General features: G+C 39.7%; 2 protein-coding genes across 4 annotated transcripts; both read right to left on the reverse strand.

Moving 5' to 3' along the window:
* Positions 1–560: 560 nt before the first annotated feature.
* On the reverse strand, positions 561–11,167 carry slc12a1 (solute carrier family 12 member 1). Of its 3 annotated transcripts, none has more exons than XM_063485084.1 (26): positions 10,919–11,167; positions 10,108–10,245; positions 9,692–9,767; positions 8,879–8,974; positions 8,535–8,674; positions 8,198–8,308; positions 7,999–8,110; positions 7,763–7,890; positions 7,473–7,557; positions 7,093–7,256; positions 6,896–7,003; positions 6,673–6,796; positions 6,203–6,304; positions 5,770–5,925; positions 5,585–5,684; positions 5,318–5,429; positions 4,881–5,021; positions 4,197–4,303; positions 3,236–3,318; positions 2,741–2,866; positions 1,934–2,056; positions 1,632–1,743; positions 1,354–1,440; positions 1,058–1,193; positions 861–928; positions 561–765 (listed from the first exon to the last, which is right to left on the reverse strand). In XM_063485084.1, the coding sequence occupies exons 1-26, from the start codon at positions 11,165–11,167 to the stop codon at positions 630–632; spliced, it is 3,120 nt and encodes a 1,039-aa protein (XP_063341154.1). In that variant the 3' UTR covers positions 561–629. The 3 variants fall into 3 exon arrangements, with proteins under 3 accessions (XP_063341154.1, XP_063341006.1, XP_063341077.1); XM_063484936.1 differs by having other exon boundaries at positions 1,934–2,062; XM_063485007.1 differs by having other exon boundaries at positions 1,934–2,041; positions 2,723–2,866.
* Positions 11,168–15,386: 4,219 nt separating this feature from the next.
* ctxn2 (cortexin 2) lies at positions 15,387–18,248 on the reverse strand. The gene is made up of 2 exons (XM_063485214.1): positions 18,008–18,248; positions 15,387–17,109 (listed from the first exon to the last, which is right to left on the reverse strand). The coding sequence occupies exon 2, from the start codon at positions 17,038–17,040 to the stop codon at positions 16,795–16,797; it is 246 nt and encodes an 81-aa protein (XP_063341284.1). The 5' UTR covers positions 17,041–17,109; positions 18,008–18,248; the 3' UTR covers positions 15,387–16,794.
* Between the last annotated feature and the right edge of the window lie 3,442 nt (positions 18,249–21,690).

Below are 21,690 nucleotides of genomic sequence, written 5' to 3' on the forward strand. Positions count from 1 at the left end.
AAAAAAGAACTGATAATAAAGTTGCCAATAACAAGATGTTGATCATTTCTAGAATACACACATCTACTATATACAATTATTTTACAGCCACATTCAGTATGACCATTGCACAGCCGTGGTTGTGTCTCTGCCTTTGTTTATGAACTGATTTGAATTGATTTGACTATGTGTTCTTCTAAGCTGCTAAATTCATATTCAGACACATTCACATTTACAAATTCAATTTCGGAAATACAGACTTGTTGTGTGTGTGTGTCCTTTCTTAGAGGGCATTAGACTTTTGATGTATCATTTGATACATGGTTTCAGTGATAGCCATACAGTGTATAATCAAAGCAAGGTTTCTGGCTGTGATTTAACAGCAGTGCAAGTAATTTCTTGACAAACCACACAACTTATATATTGTGTGGTGTGTATATATATATATATATATATATATATATATATATATATATATATATGCTTTCAACTGGAGTTATCCACAAATGCTTGATTGTGTTACACTTTTCTGCTGGCCTGGAAGACTAAATATTCTTGTACATTTTATTTAAACATGGGTTGTCATTATGGCAACACCATTCCTTTCCTTTCTAGCTATATCACACTTGGATTGTTAGCATGGAAAGTGCTCAAGAGTAGAAAGTGAGCACACTCTTGTGGTTGCCTCTAATGAGCAGGGTGGGTGGAAGGTCCTTTGTCAGAATGTCCAGCCAGGCCATGTAGAGGAAATCAGAGATCGTTTCTTTACGAGCTATGGGCATGCTCCTACAGGGGGTCAACAGTGTAAACAAATATGTTAGACATTGTTCTTTCAACACTGGATTATGCTTGGTAGTGTTATTCAGACAATATATACTTACAGAATGATTAAATTGGCTGATCTGGAGTGTTCCTTGAGGAGCTCATTCAGTCGTACCTGGAGGTGTGTCTGTAACCAAGCGACAGTTATTTTTTTTAACAATAAATTTTTTATTTTGTTTATATTGATATGAAGATAATACATGATATCTTCACTGTAGCCTGTGTAAGGTTATTACTTAGTGTCAGTGGTTTTTACCTTCTCCTCAAACTCGCTTAGCTCTTTGTCGGTGATCTTCCAGGGCTGCTGTTTCTGCAAGGCTCTAATCTGATCAGGGTCTTTGGACCCTTCATGCAGACGGAAAGGCTCAATCATCTCCTGTAACTCCTTCAAGCTGGAGAAATGCAAATAAGAACATGAGCTTTCTCTATAAATGTTCTTTTTCTCCCCTAAACCTGTAGCACGCTGATATTACAATGTGATTAAATTGTACTATTACTACTTCAGCATCTGGTTCGCTGTTACTTGTGCATGTGAAAAGAAATGGCAGTTACCTTTCAGACCTGGGCTTGATATGTAGGTCATCAAAGACATTAATGTCACTGCAGTTGATTCTAAACTTCTTCAGCAAGCCCTTCATCCTGCAAGTCAAATCACCACGCACTGATTAGCTTTCCTATAAATGTACTTCATTATTTTGGTGTCAATGCTAAATAGCATTCCAGTAACGTTAGCAGCACATGGATTTTCATATCTTGCCAATTAATGTATCCAGTCTAACTTCCACATATTAAACTGTAATTGATACTGAAATATTAATTAGTTTACTCACTCCTCCTTATCCAGATCACTGCGTCCAGGCTGTCCTGCGATGAAGATCCTCATTTTGCAGTCTTTCCACTTCTTCCTGGTAGTGAGGATGTAGGGGAGGAGCAGTGTAAGACCTGAGAGAAGAGAAGCACATTTTTTATTTATTGCTCCGTGTTGCATCTTTCAGAGACTACTACTTTTTAAAGATTTGGCTTGTTTCATATATTTTTGTCTCCAGTGATATCGAGGAGAATGTTATGGATTTGTGTGCACCTATCTGTTACGAACTTCAGGCAGCGTTCATAAAAATGAGCCAAGAATTACCTCCATCATCAAACAGCCACCACACATCAATGGTGCCTTTGGGCTGTTTCTTCTTAAACTGAAGACTGGCTTCCACCAGCTTCTCATTCATTTTGGCAACCTGTGGCGGTGGAGAGCCACACACTGACACTGGGAGAGAGAAAGAAAGGGAGAAAGATATGAGAGCAACAGCAGGAGGGAATATAATTCACTGTAAAGTCGGATATGAAAACTATCACAAACCAACATTAAGAGATGACTTAATGTTGGATGACGAAAAGGAGTGTATTATTGGATTACAGCCTCAGAGGCCTCTTTAGTGGGAATGGCGGATTCAATTATGTCTGAATGTGAGCATGACCCCCCCCCAAAAAAAAGAAAAAGAAAAAAGAGAGTCATTGGTTTCATTTATTAAATGTAAGCTATTTGAGTTTGTGTGTGGAGGAGACTGAACAAGAGAAACGTGCTTCCACATATTAAGAGATCACGTTCATCTTTTGATGCAACTTTTTCTTTAACCCTTTCACGCATAGTGGTCACTACAGTGGACAGCTATTCAAAGGCTGTTTTCTTGTATTTGTGTCAGTGTTGATGGTTTACTTGCACATAAACCACTACATTAGACACTGATGTGTCACTCCATCCCCTGCCACCCACTGGTCGTTTAATGTTACTGTAGATATATGACGTGTTTCATTGTAATTATTGTTATTTAAGCCTGTCATGCATGAATTATGACATTTTTTTATTAAGTATTTTTATTCATCTTTTCATGCCTAAAGATGAAAAAAAAATACTTAAGAAAAAAATCCTGATTGAGATGGATACCTCTGGTCGTGAGCACTTGCTGAGATGACTTCCTGGATTTCCTGAATAGTCCTTTTCCCTTCCCTCCATTTGGCATCATCTCATTCTCCAGAGCCTCTTGCTCCTTTGCTGCCCTTAGCATCTCCTCTGAAAAACAGAATGGGAAACATGACTGTGAATATGTGTTACACAAGGTAGGATCCCTTTTCTTATTGGAAAACAAATCTGCAGAGACACAGCTATAAATGGCATTTTTTTAACATCTTATCTGTGAACTACCTGACCGTTGTAAACCTTTATTAAAAGCTTCTAATCTACAGAACAAAGTATCTTGGTTTATCAGTGTTTTTTATTATTATAATGGGTTATTGTGGGTTGTTGTGGCACATGTACAGCAGTTTCTTACAACAGTTTTTCTTAATTTCTTTGTGGTTTGTTTTCTCTACCATGGGTATGTTGATGCTGGAGCTCTTGCGGGTTAAATAATTTAAAGCCTAAAGACAATATCATACTGACCTTCTGCCTCGACAATGTGAGACACATCCAGTCCCTGGTTCACCCTCAGCATTACGGTCCCGTACTCAAAGTCAAATGCATCACTGTCAACAAGAGAATAAGGATGCTAGTTCAAACACAGGTCTCCTGTTTATGCTTAATTACCTTTATGCTTAATTAAGGAGGTTGTGCTTTCGGTAGTCTGTGGTGTACATGTGTGTCATCATTCTGTCTCTAAACACAACAGCTCAAAAACTTTTGAACGAATTCTAATGAAAAAAAAATTCTGGCTTACATCCACTAAGAACTTCAAGGTCAACTTCCTGATTAATTCGCTGAAAATTGACAAAAACCCTTATAACCCAGAAACTATGACACTTACATTTGGTGTGTACAGTTGGTGTGTGTGAAATGCATAATTTAAAATATGTCACATTTGACCTATGACCTCCCCTTTAAGGTCATTAGATTGATCTGAAGGTCAAAGTGAGAATAATGCTATATAGAGATATTAAAAGCTAAGTTTCTAATTGCCATTTGCATTAACAATGCGTAAGCATATCGGGAAGGATATATGGGCATTTGAAATATCACATTATTATGGCTTTGTAATGTACTTTATAGGAATAGGTTATAAATGTTTAAGTACATAACAATGTGAATACATCCACAATGTTTATTTATATGTTTTTTTAAATAAAAAAATTCACTTGATATTTTTTCCTAAAGATTGAAATGGATTTTACTGTGAAATAAATGCTACACATGTATTATAATGACATATTAAAATAGATTTCAAATGATCAAATAACAGAAGCCTACACTTTGTATTGGTTTTTTACTGCACTGCAAACTTCATAAAGTACATTTAAAAAGCACAGAGAAAACAAAATAAATGAAATGATAACTCTCAATGTGCTTCTCATTACTGAGTGTGTTATTGTTATAAAAATGTACGTGTGTGTGTTTATTTGGCACTTACTGAAGTATTCCCACGTAACTCTGAACTGCTTCTGCCCCAGCAGTCCTCCAGTTTTTCTTGAAGCCTATCATTAATGTGTTAGGCTTCATACGGCCAAGACCAGAAGCCTATGAGGAAGATATAAAATCCCAAATCACAATGAGCTGTTAAGTGAAGCAATACAGACACCATGTTACCCTGGGGTTATAAAACCGAGTGTAAAACCTTGATTAAGAGAGGGAGGGGGAGGGGAATGATTTCTAGAAAGCTTAAAAATTTCCAAGCGAAATAGACTGTAAGGCTGTTTTACTGTCAGATCACTCAGCAGACCTCACTTTATCTTTGCCGGAGCTCATCCAAATGCAGTGTTAATCAGTTATAGCTTTTAATCTGCCGTGTTGTTTGAAGTAAGCTATCCGGACAATGATAAGAGGCCTTATCTCGACGGTGCAATAGTCTGAGCCATACCACTGTTTTTCCGCTCCGAACTTTTCTACTGCACATATGTCCTGGCCAGATTCTTACGACAGCTCTAGATCAACAGATGTAGGGTGTTGTTTGGAAGACATGGGTCAATAAAACCTGCTTCTGTGAATCTGCTATCATATTCTCATCAAAACTCACGTTACACATTAATACGCTGGATTATTGTGGGTTAACTTGATTTTTTTATTTACCTCCTAAGTAAATTATGACCATACTGACCTGCAGCAGACTCTCAGTCCCTTCTCTGAAGTTATTGCAGGCCACGGCAGCATAAAATGCCTTGCGTTTTTTCTTCTTAAGCCACAACTGGTTCTTCTCCATTGCATTGTTCATCTCTTCAAAGGTCTCTGATCTGGGGCCCTGAGGAGATCACACCATACGGCTGAATGTAAGTGTTTTTGTGAAAGGGAAAAGCGGTTCCACGTCCATCTTTTTTTATATTCAGAAAGTGCACCTGACCCTAAACTTTAGTCTCAGGTGCCCAGACAGTTGGCATTTCCCTCATCCCTACTTGACATTCTTTTGAACACCCACTGCATGCTAAGTCTGCACTCTGATGAATTACATTTGCTTGATTTTGCAAATCTTAATATAAATGTGAGGTTGATTTTTTAAATGAAGATTTTAAGACTGTCTGAGATTGCAATATTACATACCACAAACACTTCGCAGGTAATGCATAGTCCATAGTTCTTAGAGAAGGAGTGAGCCAGGTCAAGGAGAGCCGGCCTGCTTCGTGTTGAACCCGTCAGAACTAAGACCTGAGGCCTGAAGACGGGAAATAAGAACATTATCACCTTTTGTTTTAGGTTTCTGAAAATCCCCTTGATTGAAACATTTTACCTAACGTAAATTATCTTTGAAACTATTATGATAATAATGTTTCTCATATGTGCTTGCAGGAATGGAGTGCAGGATTTTACCTGAAGTTCTTGACGTGATCCTCCACACCTGACAGAGATAGAGCATTGCTGACTGCACTCACAAACGTTACCGCTTGCGTGGACGAACCCCAGTTCACATCTGAAGATAAAATCAGTCCAGACAGGTTAGCTCTACTTCTCCTGTTGCACAGCAAAAATCCTTCCAAGCAATCAAATAAGCTCACCGGGCTTCTTCACTGTGACATATATGTAGAGGAGGAATTCAATGCCATATGTGAGCAGAGCAGCCCACCAGTTGATAACAAACATAACAACGCAACAAAGCAATGCTCCCATCAGGGACAGCCACATGTTATAGTATTTATATGCCGGTCTCCAACCTGCATTAAAACAAAGTTTGAAAAAAAAGAGCAATGTGAGAAAAGTGATGGAAAACAGACTACATATAACAAAATCCATTAAACATAATGCACTGCTGAAACAGCTCGGTTTGTCAGGTAGTGCTTTATTTTCAAAATATTTTAAGTCACTTATACAAAATTAATGGATTAAAACAATAACAGCAACAAAAAATGGTAAATGAGAATGGGGACAAGCAGAACTACCTGATTTTACTAACAGAATTTTTCCTTTATAAGCTACTTTTTAGACACCCACCTGGAGATTTGGCATAAGATGCATGGAAGCAGGAGAAATTGATGAGGGCATAAGATGCGAGGAAGAAGTTTGAGATGATAGGAGCGATTGTGTTGAGGTCACCTGCACAGACAGAAAATCTCTGTCACATTAAATTCTTTCACAGAGCGCTCAGATTTTGGTTGTCAGTGGGAATATCAAACTTAAACATTAACCAATATGTATCTGAAACAGGTTTGTGAATATACACAAAAAGCAGATTGCTAAGAAGGAGTTCTAACTGTATCGCTTTGCATGGACGCCACTTGTCAGATGAAATCTTTCTTTCGTTGTTTGGCTTGTTTAGTTTATGTCAGTGAACTGTTGATGTGTGAACGTGTTTTCTGATTCATTAAAATTGGAAGACTTTGTTAGCTATGTGGTTTGAGACAAAGTATGAAATGTTGGTTTAAGGTTGTTCGGGTGCCATGGTACAGCAGCAGTGGGCTCACCGATGAGAATGAAAGCAACAGAAATGATGAATGTGAGGACATAACCACGGATTGGCTCGTTGTTTTTGCCGTGTCCTTTGGCAAAGAAGTGCAGGGCCCTGTAGATGTTGTCTTTACACAGTGCCTGAGGAGAAAAGAAATGATGTGAAGGAAAATATTTTCAGAGGTTAAGAGCAACAGGTTTTATTGTAGTACATTAAAAAAACAGTGGTGATCTACTGACCTGGAAGACTTTAGGCGCACTGACAAGGGAAGCCAGGGCTGATGACAGGGTGGCTGAAAATGTTCCAGCAATAATGAGAGGACCAAACCCAGACACCAAGGTCATGACCTGAATCAGAGGTGATGAGAAGATGAGAGCATTAGAGATGAAGAAATTGAATTCTTCTTAAAAGTTTCTTTATTTAGAAAGTTGTGTACCTGGAAGTTATTCATCAAGCCAAACTTGCATTTCTCTACTTCACAGGAAGAAAAATCGTAGCCGAGTTCACAAGCAACCGCTGTTGAACCATTGCAAATTACTGGTGTTGTGTAATTTATGATGCTGGATGAGTTGCCTGTGGCATCACGGACAACAGTAGCAGCTGACCAGTCGAAGAAAAGAACAGATGGATTGATTAGCATTTTTTAGATAAAGATTTGTGCTTTCAGGACACATTTATATTCAGGGACATAAGTGATACTGATTGTATGATCCAGGTAAAACTGTATCTGCCAAAGGTAATGCTATACACAGTTTTACTTATTCCAGTGAAGATTTTTTTTCACTGGAGCTGCATTTTATCAAACATGTCACTTACCGACACAAAGAGCCATCGCCAGATAGGTGAGACCAGTGATCAGGATGGCTAACAAGGTACCTTTGGGTAGTGCAGCTTGGGCATCCTGTGAAAAAATAAAGATTTGTGTTAAATTATGCAGATCTGTGCTTGACAGTTAAATACAATGACTTTAAAGAAATGTATTTATGTAAAACAAAGAAGTTTAAATTAAAAAAATATCAAGACAGTTAAAAACTCTTTATTCAAGCCTATGTTACGTAGCAGTTAATGACCCCCATGTATTACTCTTCTCTGTATGAAAAAGTTACCCGCAAGTCTCCAGAGATGTTAGCTCCAGCCAGGATCCCAGTTGCCGCGGGGAAAAAGATGGCAAATACTGAAAAAAATGTCTCACCGTCCCTAAATTCTGGAGTAAAATTCTCTAAGAAGATTTTGGCTGTGAAAAGACAGAGTGAGGAGAAATGGCAGGGGTTAGCAGCACTTTGTGAGTGAGCAGGAGTATTCGTAATGAAAAATGTGTATCGGTTTGGAGCGGATGTCTCACATCTATAATTGAAAAACCCTTGGGCTTTCTTTTCTTTGGTTGCAGGAATGACTGTTCCTACAAAAACATTCACTATGGCCACCAGCAGGATAACCAGAAGAATAATTTGTGCCTGTGGTGAGAAACAAATGCAAACAGTTTAAGCTTTAGTACAAGTAAATGAGATTGGTGAACAAACAGCACTGCTTTTTGCTCTAACCTTTGCCTCCCATTCCATCCCAGCAACTGATATACCCAAGAGCAGCACAATTGTAATACAGCCAATGATCCTGATGTCGTTCATTTCATCCACCATGATAGCAGAGTTCTCCTGTGTATGACAAAAAAAACAAAAAAAAAAACAATATATATATATCTATCTATCTATCTATCTATCTATCTCTCTCTCTCTCTCTCTCTCTCTCTCTCTCTCTCTCTCTCTCTCTCTCTCTCTATATATATATATATATATATATATATATATATATATATATATATATATATATATATATATATATATATATCTACAACAGCCTAATCAATATAACATGTCTCACCTTGAGCAAGTCGACCACTGTCTCAGCAAATCCCACCACATACATGGATACACCCACTGCATTGGCAAATGCGAAAATAAGACCAATCGAACCACCGAACTCTGGTCCCAAACTGCGAGATATCATGTAGTAGGCACCTCCTGAAATGGCAATGTAACGCACACAGACACATACAGTAGTGGATGATTAATAGAAAATTCAGTGACTGATTGATTTAATGTCAGGATAAGTTAAATATAGCTTTAAAAAAACAAAACAAAACAAAAAGCGCTTCAGGAGATCATATTCAGGTGTTGTTTGGAACTTTGTGCCTTTATCTTTATCTTGAAATTTCGCTGCCTTACCTCCTCTCACCACACCATTAGTACAAATAGCCGACATGGAAATGCCGGTGATGGTGGTGACCACACAGCTGAGCGCGATGATCACAATTCCCAGACCTGAAATGCAAATATGCAAATAATCACTTTTGTAAAGTACAACTACAGCACTGCTTAGTTAGATGTAAAACACTCTGTGTGTGTGACATGAAAGCTTCCTCCCCACAGTTAGCTTTAAAAATGCTAAACTTTAACGTCTCATGGGAACCCCATGGGTTACCCCAGCTGATCAATAGGTTCTGAAGCAATGAACAAATTAATGAAGCCATACTCAAAGCCCCCCCCCCCCCCCTTTTTTTTATTTCTCTCACTTTCTCTCTCATCCACCCACACAAACACTACTATCTACCTCTACCTCTCCCAATAGACCTTGAGCAGGTATAGATCATTAAGGGAGCTCAGAAAGGCTTGTTCAGTTGAATCTGTCCAAATTCACTCATTCCATTACTAATGAGTGGAGGACAATGTAATCCTTTAATTATCCTTTAATTATCTCCAATCCCTGCAATTACATGGAACATCATCGGCACTGGCCTTGAGAACACAGACTTCTGGGATCGGTCTGTTTTTGCCCCAGATTATACATTTTCACCAGGTAAATGGATTATTTTTCATTGCGTTCACTGTTTGATAAAAGCTGAAGTTACAGGTGGACTCATTTTCAGCAAAAGTGCTCACACACAACAACAAACAGTCAGATGGAATGATGTATAAACCATTACTGTGGGCTTAGTGGCTATTTATGTGTGCGTATGTGTGTATCGTTGCCTCACTCACCCCAGCCTGCTTGACCAAAAACCCAGGACAGACGGATGAACAACATGACACCCCAGATGTTGAGCATGCATCTCACCTGTGGAAGAGAGCAGTGTAAGTCTATTTTCCTCACTGTGTTTCATGATTTATTGTTATGTCAATTTTTGGAGTAAATGTCACTGAGCATAATTTGGCTTTTAATTACAAAAAAATCCAATAAAAAATATGTTGGGGGCCTTTTTTGACCTTTGTGCCCTTGAAACACAAAAGCAAGATCAAAAGCATGTCCTGAGCAAATGCAAATCATTCCCAGATTCTGATCTCGAAAGCGCCACTGGGACTCATTGTGTTATCGAGACCCACAGAGCTTCATTTTTGGTTGAGTGACCATGGTTAAATAAAAAAGAAGTAGCTTACCATGACCTAAAATAACTTACCAGGACTCCTCTTATCCAGCCAAACTTTACCATGCCCATATCGTCAGTGGGAGCAGCAGACTCTAAATCGTCAGAGGGGGTTCCAATGCTCCTCTCGCCATCGTCCTCCAATGTGTCTGGGACAGAGATCGCCCCGTTCTGCAGGAAGAATGAAAACACAAAAGGAAACATACATTTTCACAGTAACTAGATGGCATTTTTCGTGTTTATATGCAATATCCGCTGCAAGAAAAGGGGCGGCATTATAAAAAGTTGTGGTTTTTGTTTTCTTATGGCAATAAATAGGTGGTAGTTTTTTTCATTCTCTGCTGGCAAGGGTACTAAAATATCTTTTTTTTTTTAAACCATCCAGTGGTGCAAACCTAATTCAGCCAATAAACCTAAATAATCTTATCCATTTCTTTGACAATATAGCCTTATAATAATAAAAAACCCAATAAAACTTAAGTGTGTCAAGAGTGCTGGTTGTCATTCAGTTGTAAGAATAACTTTTGTTGTCCTTTTTAGTTTCACAAGTTTTAAGATAAGGCTCTAATAATTGGACTGTGGCTACTGCAAGGTTGTTTGAAAGAATAAACATCTGTAAAATATATCTCTTCACTTTCTAATGAAGTGTGTAGCACAGGAGGAGGAAAAAAACCCTGCAGTTAAAACGTCACTGACTTGAATTTGGAGAAAAATGGGTGCAGGCTATTTTCTGCAGAATGGCAGGTTGTGGACAAAACAGGCTTAACAGAGGAGGAGATCGGGTGCCGACCATAGAGGAAAAACAGAGAGATCTTATACATCTCACACATCTACATTCACTTACCTTCTGAAACACATCATGGAGCTCCTGCAGGGAGGGCCGCACAGCTCTGTGGCCACTCATGCTGCCTGCATTGCGGTAGAAGTCAATGTGGGGCACGCGGTCCAGAGTGTCATGACCGAAGGCGCTGATCACGGAGGGTCGCACTGTCCTGTGGTCATCGTTGGTCTCCTCATAAACTGGAGGTTCATCCAGGTTGGAATCATAGGCAGAGTTGATGTGCCCCCCTTTGTTAGAATTGAATCTCTCCATCAAGAATGCTGAAGGAGACTCTCAGATTTAAACCGTCAAGGATAAAAGAACAGTCTAGTCTTCAGACATCCAAAAGTTTCAAAAGCGCTGAGAGCTGGATCAACCTGGTGTGGTTGTCCTTGTTTACTGATGACTAGGCTATGATCTATGATCAGACTTGCAGAGAACTCTTCTGATACTCTCAGCACCTTGCAAATGAGCTTGGTTTCTTTCAGATGGCTTACCTTTATATCATGTATCCCAGGGTCATACACTGGCTGTCAGCTATTGGCTAACTTACTGGATCAACCCTCAGAAATCCGAACAAGGGGTGTCAGATATGTCCTTGCTCCATCGTAAGGGACACAAAGACATTGCTTAACTATTAACCAAGTCATAAACACCAAACGAGAGATAAAGGTGCTCATTGCCTGAGTGCTGGAGAATTGATTACTAATATTATTGTCTGAAGAGCAGGGTAACAGTACATGCTGTTCTGTGGTTGCAGTTTAAGTATAGTATTTCCTCAGACCTATGTTTGAATCATTTCGGAAACATCCACATGGAAGTTCTCACTAAACAGGTTTCAGACCCATTATGATGTGTATATCGTAAAGAGTCTGAAAAAGATAAGGCTAATGTAGGCCAATAGAAAAATATACATTTCATAACATATGTTTGCAATAAGATATAATCCCGAGGAACGGTGTGATAACGGGAGAATCTACGTGTGACTAGTATACTGGGCCCAGAGTTATATAATGGATTAAATAAATGTCTCTAATGATTCTCTTTGCTGCAAATTGTTATGGGGGAATGTTAGTGAATTGGCGAGCTCAGAAGAAATGGCCATATTAATGGGGAAATGGGAGTTAATATAAGACCATGAATTACAGGAACATGCCGGAGGCCTTTCACCAGAGCCACATGACTTCTGAAGTGCCTTTAAAAGACCTTTTAACAGGTAAACTTCCTTATTACTGATACACCACAGTGATTTATGCACCCAGTGAAAGGGTAGCTAACGACTTGAGATCTGACCTTGGCTGTATTGCGGGCTGACAAAGATACTCTAGCATGTGTTTTTATATCTAAGTTGAAAGGAGACAATCAATTGTTCATTGCCTATCAAATCAGTGTTTCAAAGTTTTTATGGTTTAATACATGAATGATACTGACTGAGTCATGCTGGAGAAAAATTTCCATGTGGAGTGTAAAAATCTGCACACTAGATCTCTCCTCTTCCCTTCTGCTTCCCCATCTCGTTGTTTTTCTTAATCAGACTCCAAAAGGCTTGTACACCTAATAAATAATAATAATAATAATAATAATAATAATAATAATAATAATAATAATACATTTTATTTAAGAAAGCGCCTTTCAAAACACTCAAGAACACTGTACACAAGAAATAACAACAACAAACATAATAATTTACAAAATAATAAAGATAAAACATAGAGCAAATAAATAAAATAAACTAAAGTAGCAGGATGGAAAAGTTTTTTGTGGAATAGGCTATTGTGAACAGGTGAGTTTTGAGTCTGGACTTAAAAAGAGGGAGGGAAGTGAGGTTTCTTATATCAGGAGGAAGGGAGTTCCAAAGACGGGGGCAGAGCAGCAGAAAGCCCTGGACACTTTGAAGCTTATGGATAGATTTTTGACTAAGACCAAAAAGAAGAGAGTTGCAGTAATCGATCCAACTAATACAGATATTAGTCTTTAGCTTTGAGACACATGTTCATTCCCAGGTTTACAGTTTATTTTGTGGTTAAACAGGCCAAGGCCTTGTCTCATTTTACACTGCGGCTTTCTTATTAAAGTCAGTGATCCTCAGGCCTTGCTGACTCTCCCGCAGCCGGGACATAAAATTGCTGCGATTCTTTTTTATTATCCAGGCTGCTTGACTTTTGCCAGATCTGCTTTAGTAAATTCACAGTATACAGCTTTCCTCAGAGAGCTGTTGAGCGGACACTGTGAGCCTGTGGCAGCAGGTGCATATGCACCAATTTGTACAGAGAACAAGGGAGTCTGCACTCTCGTTAACATCCAACTCACTTGAAAAAGGCAGAAAACCCCTTTGCATAATCTATCAAGCCTGCAATGTGAAAATATTAGCAGACAAGATTCTCAGCATTACATCTTAAACAGGAAGCAATAGACTGCAAATTAAAGAGTGGTCAAACCTTTTAGCTCCACTCATCTATTGTACTAATTGTACTGCATTATGGCATTCAGAAACAAAATAAGCGACCTGGACTCAAATATGGCCTATTTAAAAAAAAAAAAAAGACAAGAAAATTTTAAGTGCTGGATAAATGGTCTCTCTTTTCTATAATCTAACAAAGACCAAACGTGATCCTTAAAATGAAAAGGAGAAAAAGTCAAACGCGAAATAACTTGCAACTTCTTGCTTTGATGGCTGTACTGTAGCCTTTGATCCAAGAGTAGTAGCACTTCTCTGAAAATTCAGCTTTTTCAGAACCATTATTTTACAGAACTACTACACATAGAAGTGTTTTCTTGCAATATTAAACTCAGGTAATATATACCGTTTCATTATCATTAATAATAATGATAAATATTCAGGTAAAATAAACTTTCTGTATATATATTATCTTGTATGCCTATTGAATCAAATCAATTCAAACCACCCTGGTTTGAATTGATTTCAGTGTTAGCATTAACATTAACTTGCAAATAACTAAGAAAAGGGTATCCAAGAATCAGTTTTTTTTAATCATTTAAAAGTAAATTATTAAAGAGCCTTTTAATCATTAATAACCATTATAAAACAATGATATATATCGAGGTAGGTAATCATTGATATGTTCATTCATACAGGCTTCCACAGTTGTTCAAAGCGCTTATTTCAAGCCTGTCCACATTAAGATTATACATGCAAAAGCAACCCAGCAAACCCAGCACGAACTGTGAAAAAATCAATAAACAGCTAGAAAACTTTTATGATTTTGAGTTTTCTATACAACAATTTTTAGCACCACTCCTCTTTATCAGAAGCAAATGCAATTATGGGGATGCTTGTCAAATTATGTAACTCAAGTCACGAGTCTAAAATTAAATACCGGTAGTCTTAGATAAAGCATTAGATCTGACCCCAAGGTCACTGACAATAACCAGTGCCGTGTTAAAATGAGGCATTTAAACTACAGTATTCAGCTCACTAAAATGATTTCCTAAAGGTCTTGTACTAAAAGCAGCAGATTGTATTAAATTGCTTTTGGTTCAAACAAAAATTTAACTTTTTGGATCTTCTGGCCTTATTGCGACATCAAGGTCATAGTTGGTGAAGTCCGAAGATCGCAAGTTATAAAACTAATGATCGATAATCAGCAACGCTAAGGTAAATTATTCAGTCATGCCATCAACACATGATCTGTGCAATAATAATTTTGTAATCACTCAGCTCCTATTTCCATCAAACCCAGGAGCCAAAGATCCAAAGAGCTGTCTCCTTGTTTTATTCCAGTCAATGAAGGGATAGCGAGTTATGGTGTTTAAACGAATAACGGACACCGTCCAAGCTGACAGCAGAGTGACATATTACAAGACAGTGTGACGCAGAAACGTTTCGAAACACTTCCTGGGTAACCTTTGTTACAACGTCGGGTTCATTTTTCTTTCAAGTGGTCTTGTAGGCTTGAGGGCAAATTGGGCCTTTTCCTGCTAAGAATAGATTTCAGATAAGGATGTCACGTAGGTGACAGAGATAATGGCGCAATAATGATTGCATTCCTGACAAATGATGCGTGTCAGAGGGGATGAACAGGGTGGCCTTTCATTGTAAACTGCATGTGGGTTCTGCAGATCTCCTTGTGTCTGCTGTTGCATTAGCCCCCATTTCTCTTTAGACCGTACCATACATGCACATGCATATCATCAATTTCTGCATGAGGACCTATTTGTAAAAGTTTTATTTAAAAAAACATAAAAGTCTAACTGCTTCTAAATCTCCAATATTAGCCTGTGGCGCTCTCTTGCTCCCCTTCCCTCTGTTGCTGCAGCAATGTTGCAAAACTGCTCTCCTAGCTTACGAGCGGGCCATGTAAAAAGGCTTGAAATTTTGTAGCGTGTAGTGTGCTCACATGTAAAACAGATCTCCCCGCATAAGAAGCAAGAGGCACAAAACACAGAGACTTTGCAAGCAATATTTTAAAGTGAAGAAAATTCTATTTATTTTTACATCATTGGATCCAACAAAAATCAATGAGAAACCTCCACCACCAGCTGAGCAAGCAACAGGCCTGTCGTCATGATATGACACTCACGCACACACACACACGCACGCGTACGCGGGCACGCACGCACAAACAGGTGCTCTAATGTTTTCTAGATGAAGGCACATAAACCCATTGAAGGTCACAGTAAGGCAGAGTCACAGCGCTAAGGAGAAACCGTAGACCGTAGAAATTAGCAAAGGAACACTCCAGACTTTGAGCAGTGGGCCGAATTACAGAATCTCTGTTTAGGACTGTTCTGTCTTCCTCTGTCTGGAAGAAAGACTGCAGGTGAGACCGAAACTACAGGAAAAAGATGTTCAGGTGCAGCGGGACGCACATCCCACACCTGTTTTCCATGTGACCTTTTCCTATGCAGGCAGGCGAGCAGTGAGAGTTTCTCCTTGTCTTCAGAAAACTAGCAGTGCTGAGAATGAGGAAGTCCTTCCAATTTTTTTTCGTCCTCATTTCGCTTGAAAGCTAAACAATGGAAGTAATGCTTGACAAGTCATAGAGCAACACTGCCACATGTATCAAAGTAAACAGTTGGGGTTGTTTTTTGTTCCTTTCACTCTGACACGTGATTGTGGCAGGATACAGTATACCATCATTCAAAAAAAAAAGCAGCAGTACAAACTCTTGAGAGTTGATTTTGCATCATTTAGAAACAGTAACACCATAATGTAAATCACAGTTTGTCGTGTTGCCTTTCATTGCATGACTTCAGAGAACAAGACACCACAGAAAGGGACCGAAGTGCACACACACAGCAGCAGCAGCAGCAGCATCCATTTGGATCATCCACAGATTGGATTTGATTAGTCTACAAAGCACTAGTTAGACATATTACCCTGTATCCACTCGTATACATTCCTGTGCAGAACAATTTAGCTGTGCAGAGTTTCAAACACTCTCTCTCTTCCATTCTAAGTTCACATGAGGAATCTTGTCCCTGAGTCTTCAAACTATATCTTAAAAGATCCATTGCATCCTAATCTCCCACCCACTTCCATGAACATCCATCTCTTATTATCTACAGACATTCATTCATCTCGCAGGTATGGGTTAAAGGGAGCTTCGGCCAAGTTCTGTGTAAATCGATGATTTGAAATACACACCCCCTGGCAGAAGGGCGGACAATATGACCACCTCCCACACTCACACGCATACAACAAACATGTAGTCGCACACAGACACTGAACAATTCACACACATTAAACACGCGGCTTTGCTGTTGGAGTTTGGTATGCCACAGTAATGTCTTAATGGCGTTTCAGCGTGCAATGGTTGTGCGGAGCTTGTGTGCGTTCATGTTTGCAAGTGTGTGTGTGTGTGTGTGTGAATATGCATATGGATTTCCATGGACACTTCTTGTTTGCCAGGACATCTACTGATGCGTGTGTCCCTGTGTTAAGTAAGGGCGTACTCAAACGTCCCTTTCTCCAGCCCCTCAATGCCATCAGCCCAGTTGGAGGAGGGCATACTGCTGTAGGGGTCCAGCAGGATCCTGAAACACCTTACTATTAGCAGCCCCAAAAACACCAGTAGCATCCCCACAAAGGCAAAGGCTGTCTTCTGCTCCAGAGTCAGAGAGTGCGCCATCATGTCGTTTCCGCTCATGGCAGCAAGGGAGTGGTTGTAGTGGACGCTGCTCATGGTAAACCAACATCTAGGTGCCTCATCTCTCCTCTGATAGGGTCAGGCGTTTAGAAGCCTGCATGTTACCTGGACAGAGTTTAAATGATGGTGTCAGCTATCGGCCATCATGTCTTGTGAGCAGATCCATTTCAATCAGCCTGTTTAAGTGCAACAGTTAATGCATAGACTGTAGAGAAATTCATTCAAGGTTTCCTGTATCTACATAAATGCCTCTTTTGAACATTCGAAGATTGATCTCTCTCATTCTACAGATTCCCCCCCCCCCCCGTAAATTTTGCAAAGAAATTAAAAAAACAACAACCCCAAAACCCAAAGAGCATACGTGAACCGAGGAGAGAGACAGGCTCGACTCACTGAAAGCGAGGCATGACTACATGTCTTTAAGTCAGGTTAGAATTACAGTGTGTCGCAGTGCATAGCCAGCCGTTACACATAAGCAAAGCAGTGAGGAATGAATGACTACATCGCATCTTGTGAAGATGTGACGCTACATATGTTCAGCCCACAGGAATGGAATCTCTACCTGTTGCATGTAAGCAGATGCCTGCGCGACAGTGCAATTCCATTAGACGGTGAGAGGGAAACCGTAAATGACCAAACATAATCACAAAATTGGTGTGGTCACCCAAGTGGAAGTCTGCACTTTCCCAATCCCCCAACCCCAACGCCAATATCTTTCACATGAACACAAGCAGCAGGTGGCCAGAGTGAGAGGACAGGAAGGGGGTGAGGGGGTAAAAGAGAAGGGGGATTACATACAGATAGGAAAATGAACAGGGAGGACAGGGAAAGACAGACGAGGAGGAAGGAAGCAGAATGATGAGGAGGACACTGCACAAGTGTGGATGGTGAGAGAGAGTGAGAGAAGAGAGAGCGAGGCAGTGAGGTAAGGTGAAAGAGAGAGGGACTGCATTGACAGATTCTCTAGTGAGGATGTCTTAGGAAGAAAAAACAGGCGTCTCACCATCATTATCATGCCATCCTTACAGACCTGTTGCTGCTGTCTCTTCCCAACAACTCCTCCTTCTTGAAGCCTTCAGATGTATATCCATTAATTCATCCATTGCTGGCATTCTGGATGTGCTAGGCTAACTGCTCATCTAACCAAAAAGCCAGAGGTGAAGAGATTAAAACAGAGGAAGGGAAGCGGAAGGCTGGATCTAGCTATTATATGTCTATTCTGAGAGATAGAGCTCCTGTCCTCATGCTCCTTTACTTGCTGCCTGCTGCTCATTATCATTCTGTTTCTCTAGCTCTCTCTCCAGAAGCACGCGCGCTTGCTCCTGCTGCATGGCAACCACTTGTTAGTCTCACTCAGCTGCTCTGCTGCCTCAGTCATTCACAACATTCCCTCCCACCCCAACCTCAGCAGCACCAGGATGAATGCAGCAGCATAAACAAGCAATCTGCCTCATCTGCTTCTTCTCTCTTCACTGTTCCTTCTCGGGGCTTATTTGGGGGCTTTCTCCAAAAAACAAAACGTCTCCAGCAAAAATCAAACAGGGATCTCCTGGTTTAGCAGGCAGGGGGAGTGCTCCCTCTGACTGCCTCTGGGCTGTAAATGCTGCTGCAAAGGTATTTTTGGTACAGCACAGCACTATCCTCCAAGCCGAGTTTGATGATGTGTCTTTAATTGGTGCAGTTGGCTGTGGCCAAATCGAATTAGCCCCCTCTCCTTAAAGGCTTATCCGAATGCAAGCTGCCCAGACACGGCGAAGGAGAAAAGCCTGTCGTTTTAAGAGATATTAATGTAGTGAATGAAAAGCAGTATTGCACAGAAAACAAAAAACAGACCAAACAGCAAGTACTTGATTATTAACTATAAAGGAATGCAGCAGTGAAGCATCTGGCCATCTGTTTCATTGTTATTCAGTGGAAATTCAAATGAACAATGTTGTTTGTTGTCACAGTGGTGCAGTGGCTCGCATCTAAGGATAAGGCATGTCATGAGGGAGATTATCATCACCGATGCAACCTTAGACGGAATAGTTTCTTCATATTGGATTCGTGCCTCTGCAGTGTAAATTTTAGTATTGCTTTTCTTGGATCAGCAGCTATTTTTTAGACTTATTGTTAATACTTTGCTGTATTCAGGTAGAAATAGGCAGCCTGCTTCAGTATTTCAAACAGTGTTTCCAATTTAGATGCCACACTGCACGGGCAGTTTCCTCATTAGTCTTTTTACCTCGTTGTTCTTATCAACTTAAAGCCCAAAGGTTAAAATGAAAGTCTCTTAAGAGGTGCTATTGTCAAGATACAGTGGAGTAGTGTGTGGTCATCAGTGATGAAACACATGTAAACTGCATGTTATTATCAGTCCATTGATTGATAACGAATTTGCAGAGAGGATTTCACAAGTCCATTCATGTCAAAATTATCAGAAGTTCAATTACTTGCCTTTATCATATCATTAAATGCACCTTTACTTGTGCGTCAAGGTGAAAGAGGAACTGCTGAGGCATTAACTTGTTGCATAAAGCATATTAGAATATTATCCAGTGTTGGTTGTACATATGGATAACGGCTGTTGGATGTTTATCTCAGTCAGACAAGCGATCAGGAGAAAGGCTGATACTGAGAACTGTAAAACAATTATTCTAAACTGCTCTAAGAGAAACTTTAATGAATGTCTTTTTGGGGGGTTATACAGTCTCACAAGGAAGTACAAAGACTGATTTGCAAAGATTGTAATTACTCCAGTTGGCTTTCCCGTCAACCAAAACTGCTGCAAATACTACTTCTCCAGGGAGCTGCAAGTTAATCAAAATGACACTGAAAATTTTATTTTCATTAAAAAAAATGGTCGGGTACATTTTCCCACAAATACACAGGGCAATCGTGGCTCAAGAGTTGGCAGTTCGTCTTGTAATCGGAAGGTTGCCGGTTCGAGCCCCGGCTCGGACAGTCTCAGTCGTTGTGTCCTTGGGCAAGACACTTCACCGACTGCCTACTGGTGATGGCCAGAGGGGCCGATGGCGCGATATGGCAGCCTCGCTCCTGTCAGTCTGCCCCAGGGCAGCTGTGGCTACAACTGTAGCTTGCCTCCACCAGTGTGTGAATGAATAGTGGAATTGTAGGGCGCTTTAAGGGTCTCGAAAAGCGCTATATAAATGCAGCATAGACTGCTGCTCCTGCAACCTGGATAAGCAGCAGAAAATGGATGAAATACTATTATAGAATTATTTTAGAGGGAGACACTAGTAAGAGGGCTTTCATTTTAGAATGTGCAGATGTGACTTTTAGCTGCTTCCTTATTCACAAGGGGTCACTTCACATGTTTGATTTGGCAAAACTGAACCAGAGATCTTTTGCTTGTTAGTGTAAACCACTACACATGAAATACTTTGTCGTCGTTGTTACTTTCATTCGGTACTCACACTCCAGCTTTAATTTATAGGTCTTGCTCCAATAATAGTAAAAGTAAATGTGATATTTTATCGATTAGTGATTGTTCAGCAGGCATGGTATGAATTGTGCACCAATCATTTGTGAAATGGATGTTATGCTATCAAGGAAATGAAGGATCAGTTTACTGACCTGATTTTTCATTTACAGAGTGATGCATGCAATGTATGTTAAATTTTAACCTATGTGCTCAGTTACAGGTCAACCAGACGTACGGTTGTTTGCAACTTGTACTCTGTCACTCCTACGTGTAGCTCTTCCTGAATGAAGTGAAAGTTTTTTTTTTTTTACAAGTCAGTTTTTGAGTTAGCGATTAGTATGCCGAAACCAAAGCAGTGAGGTATATATATATATATATATATATATATATATATATATATATATATATATATATATATATATATATATATATATTTATATATATATATATATATATATTTATATATATATATACACACACACACACATATATATATATGCATATTTCTATTTGTAGCTGCTGAACCAAAATGCAGAAGCAGTGTGTGAAAAACAAAGTACAACCCATGATTGAGTAGCTTGTAGAACCACCTATAACGGCAATAGCTAACTTGTGTGTCTCATCAGTTCATTGCGGTTAACAAGGATTTCAATTATGCCCAGCTCTTATAAGTTCCTGCCACAACATTTTAATCAGGTTGAGGTCTGGGCTCTAACTGGGCCATTGCAGCACCGTGATTCTTTTCTTTTTTGGTCATGCTCTTGTAGATTTGCTGTTTTGCTTGGAATCATTGCCCAATTTCAGCTTCAGCTGTCAGACAGACAGCCTCACATTTGACTCTAAAATAGTTTGGCTTACAGAGGAGTTCATGGTAAACTTAATAACTGCGAGGTGCAGGTTCTGTTGCTGCAAAATAGGCCAGATCACCACCCCTCCACCACAGTGCTGTGGTGATTTGCTGCGCTTGGTTTTCACCAAAAATTGTGCTCTACATTATGTTCAGACATCTCCACTGTCTGGTCTGGTCTGTCCACAGGACATGACAAAAGACATGTAGACTCTGAGATGCTATTACTGTGTATTGCATCGTCTGACTTTGGGGTGAATTTACTGGGTCATTCACTCCTGGGAAGATTGTCACATATCTAACAGTTACACATAAGCAAACTGTGAAAATGTTTGCTTTTACGCAGTTGCTCACACTTACTGATGATCAGTTAATCAAGTGCATTCGATTAACAGCACCTTGCTGTTTCTATAGG

The sequence above is a fragment of the Pelmatolapia mariae genome, linkage group LG1, assembly GCF_036321145.2.
Source record: "Pelmatolapia mariae isolate MD_Pm_ZW linkage group LG1, Pm_UMD_F_2, whole genome shotgun sequence".
NCBI lineage: Eukaryota > Metazoa > Chordata > Actinopteri > Cichliformes > Cichlidae > Pelmatolapia > Pelmatolapia mariae.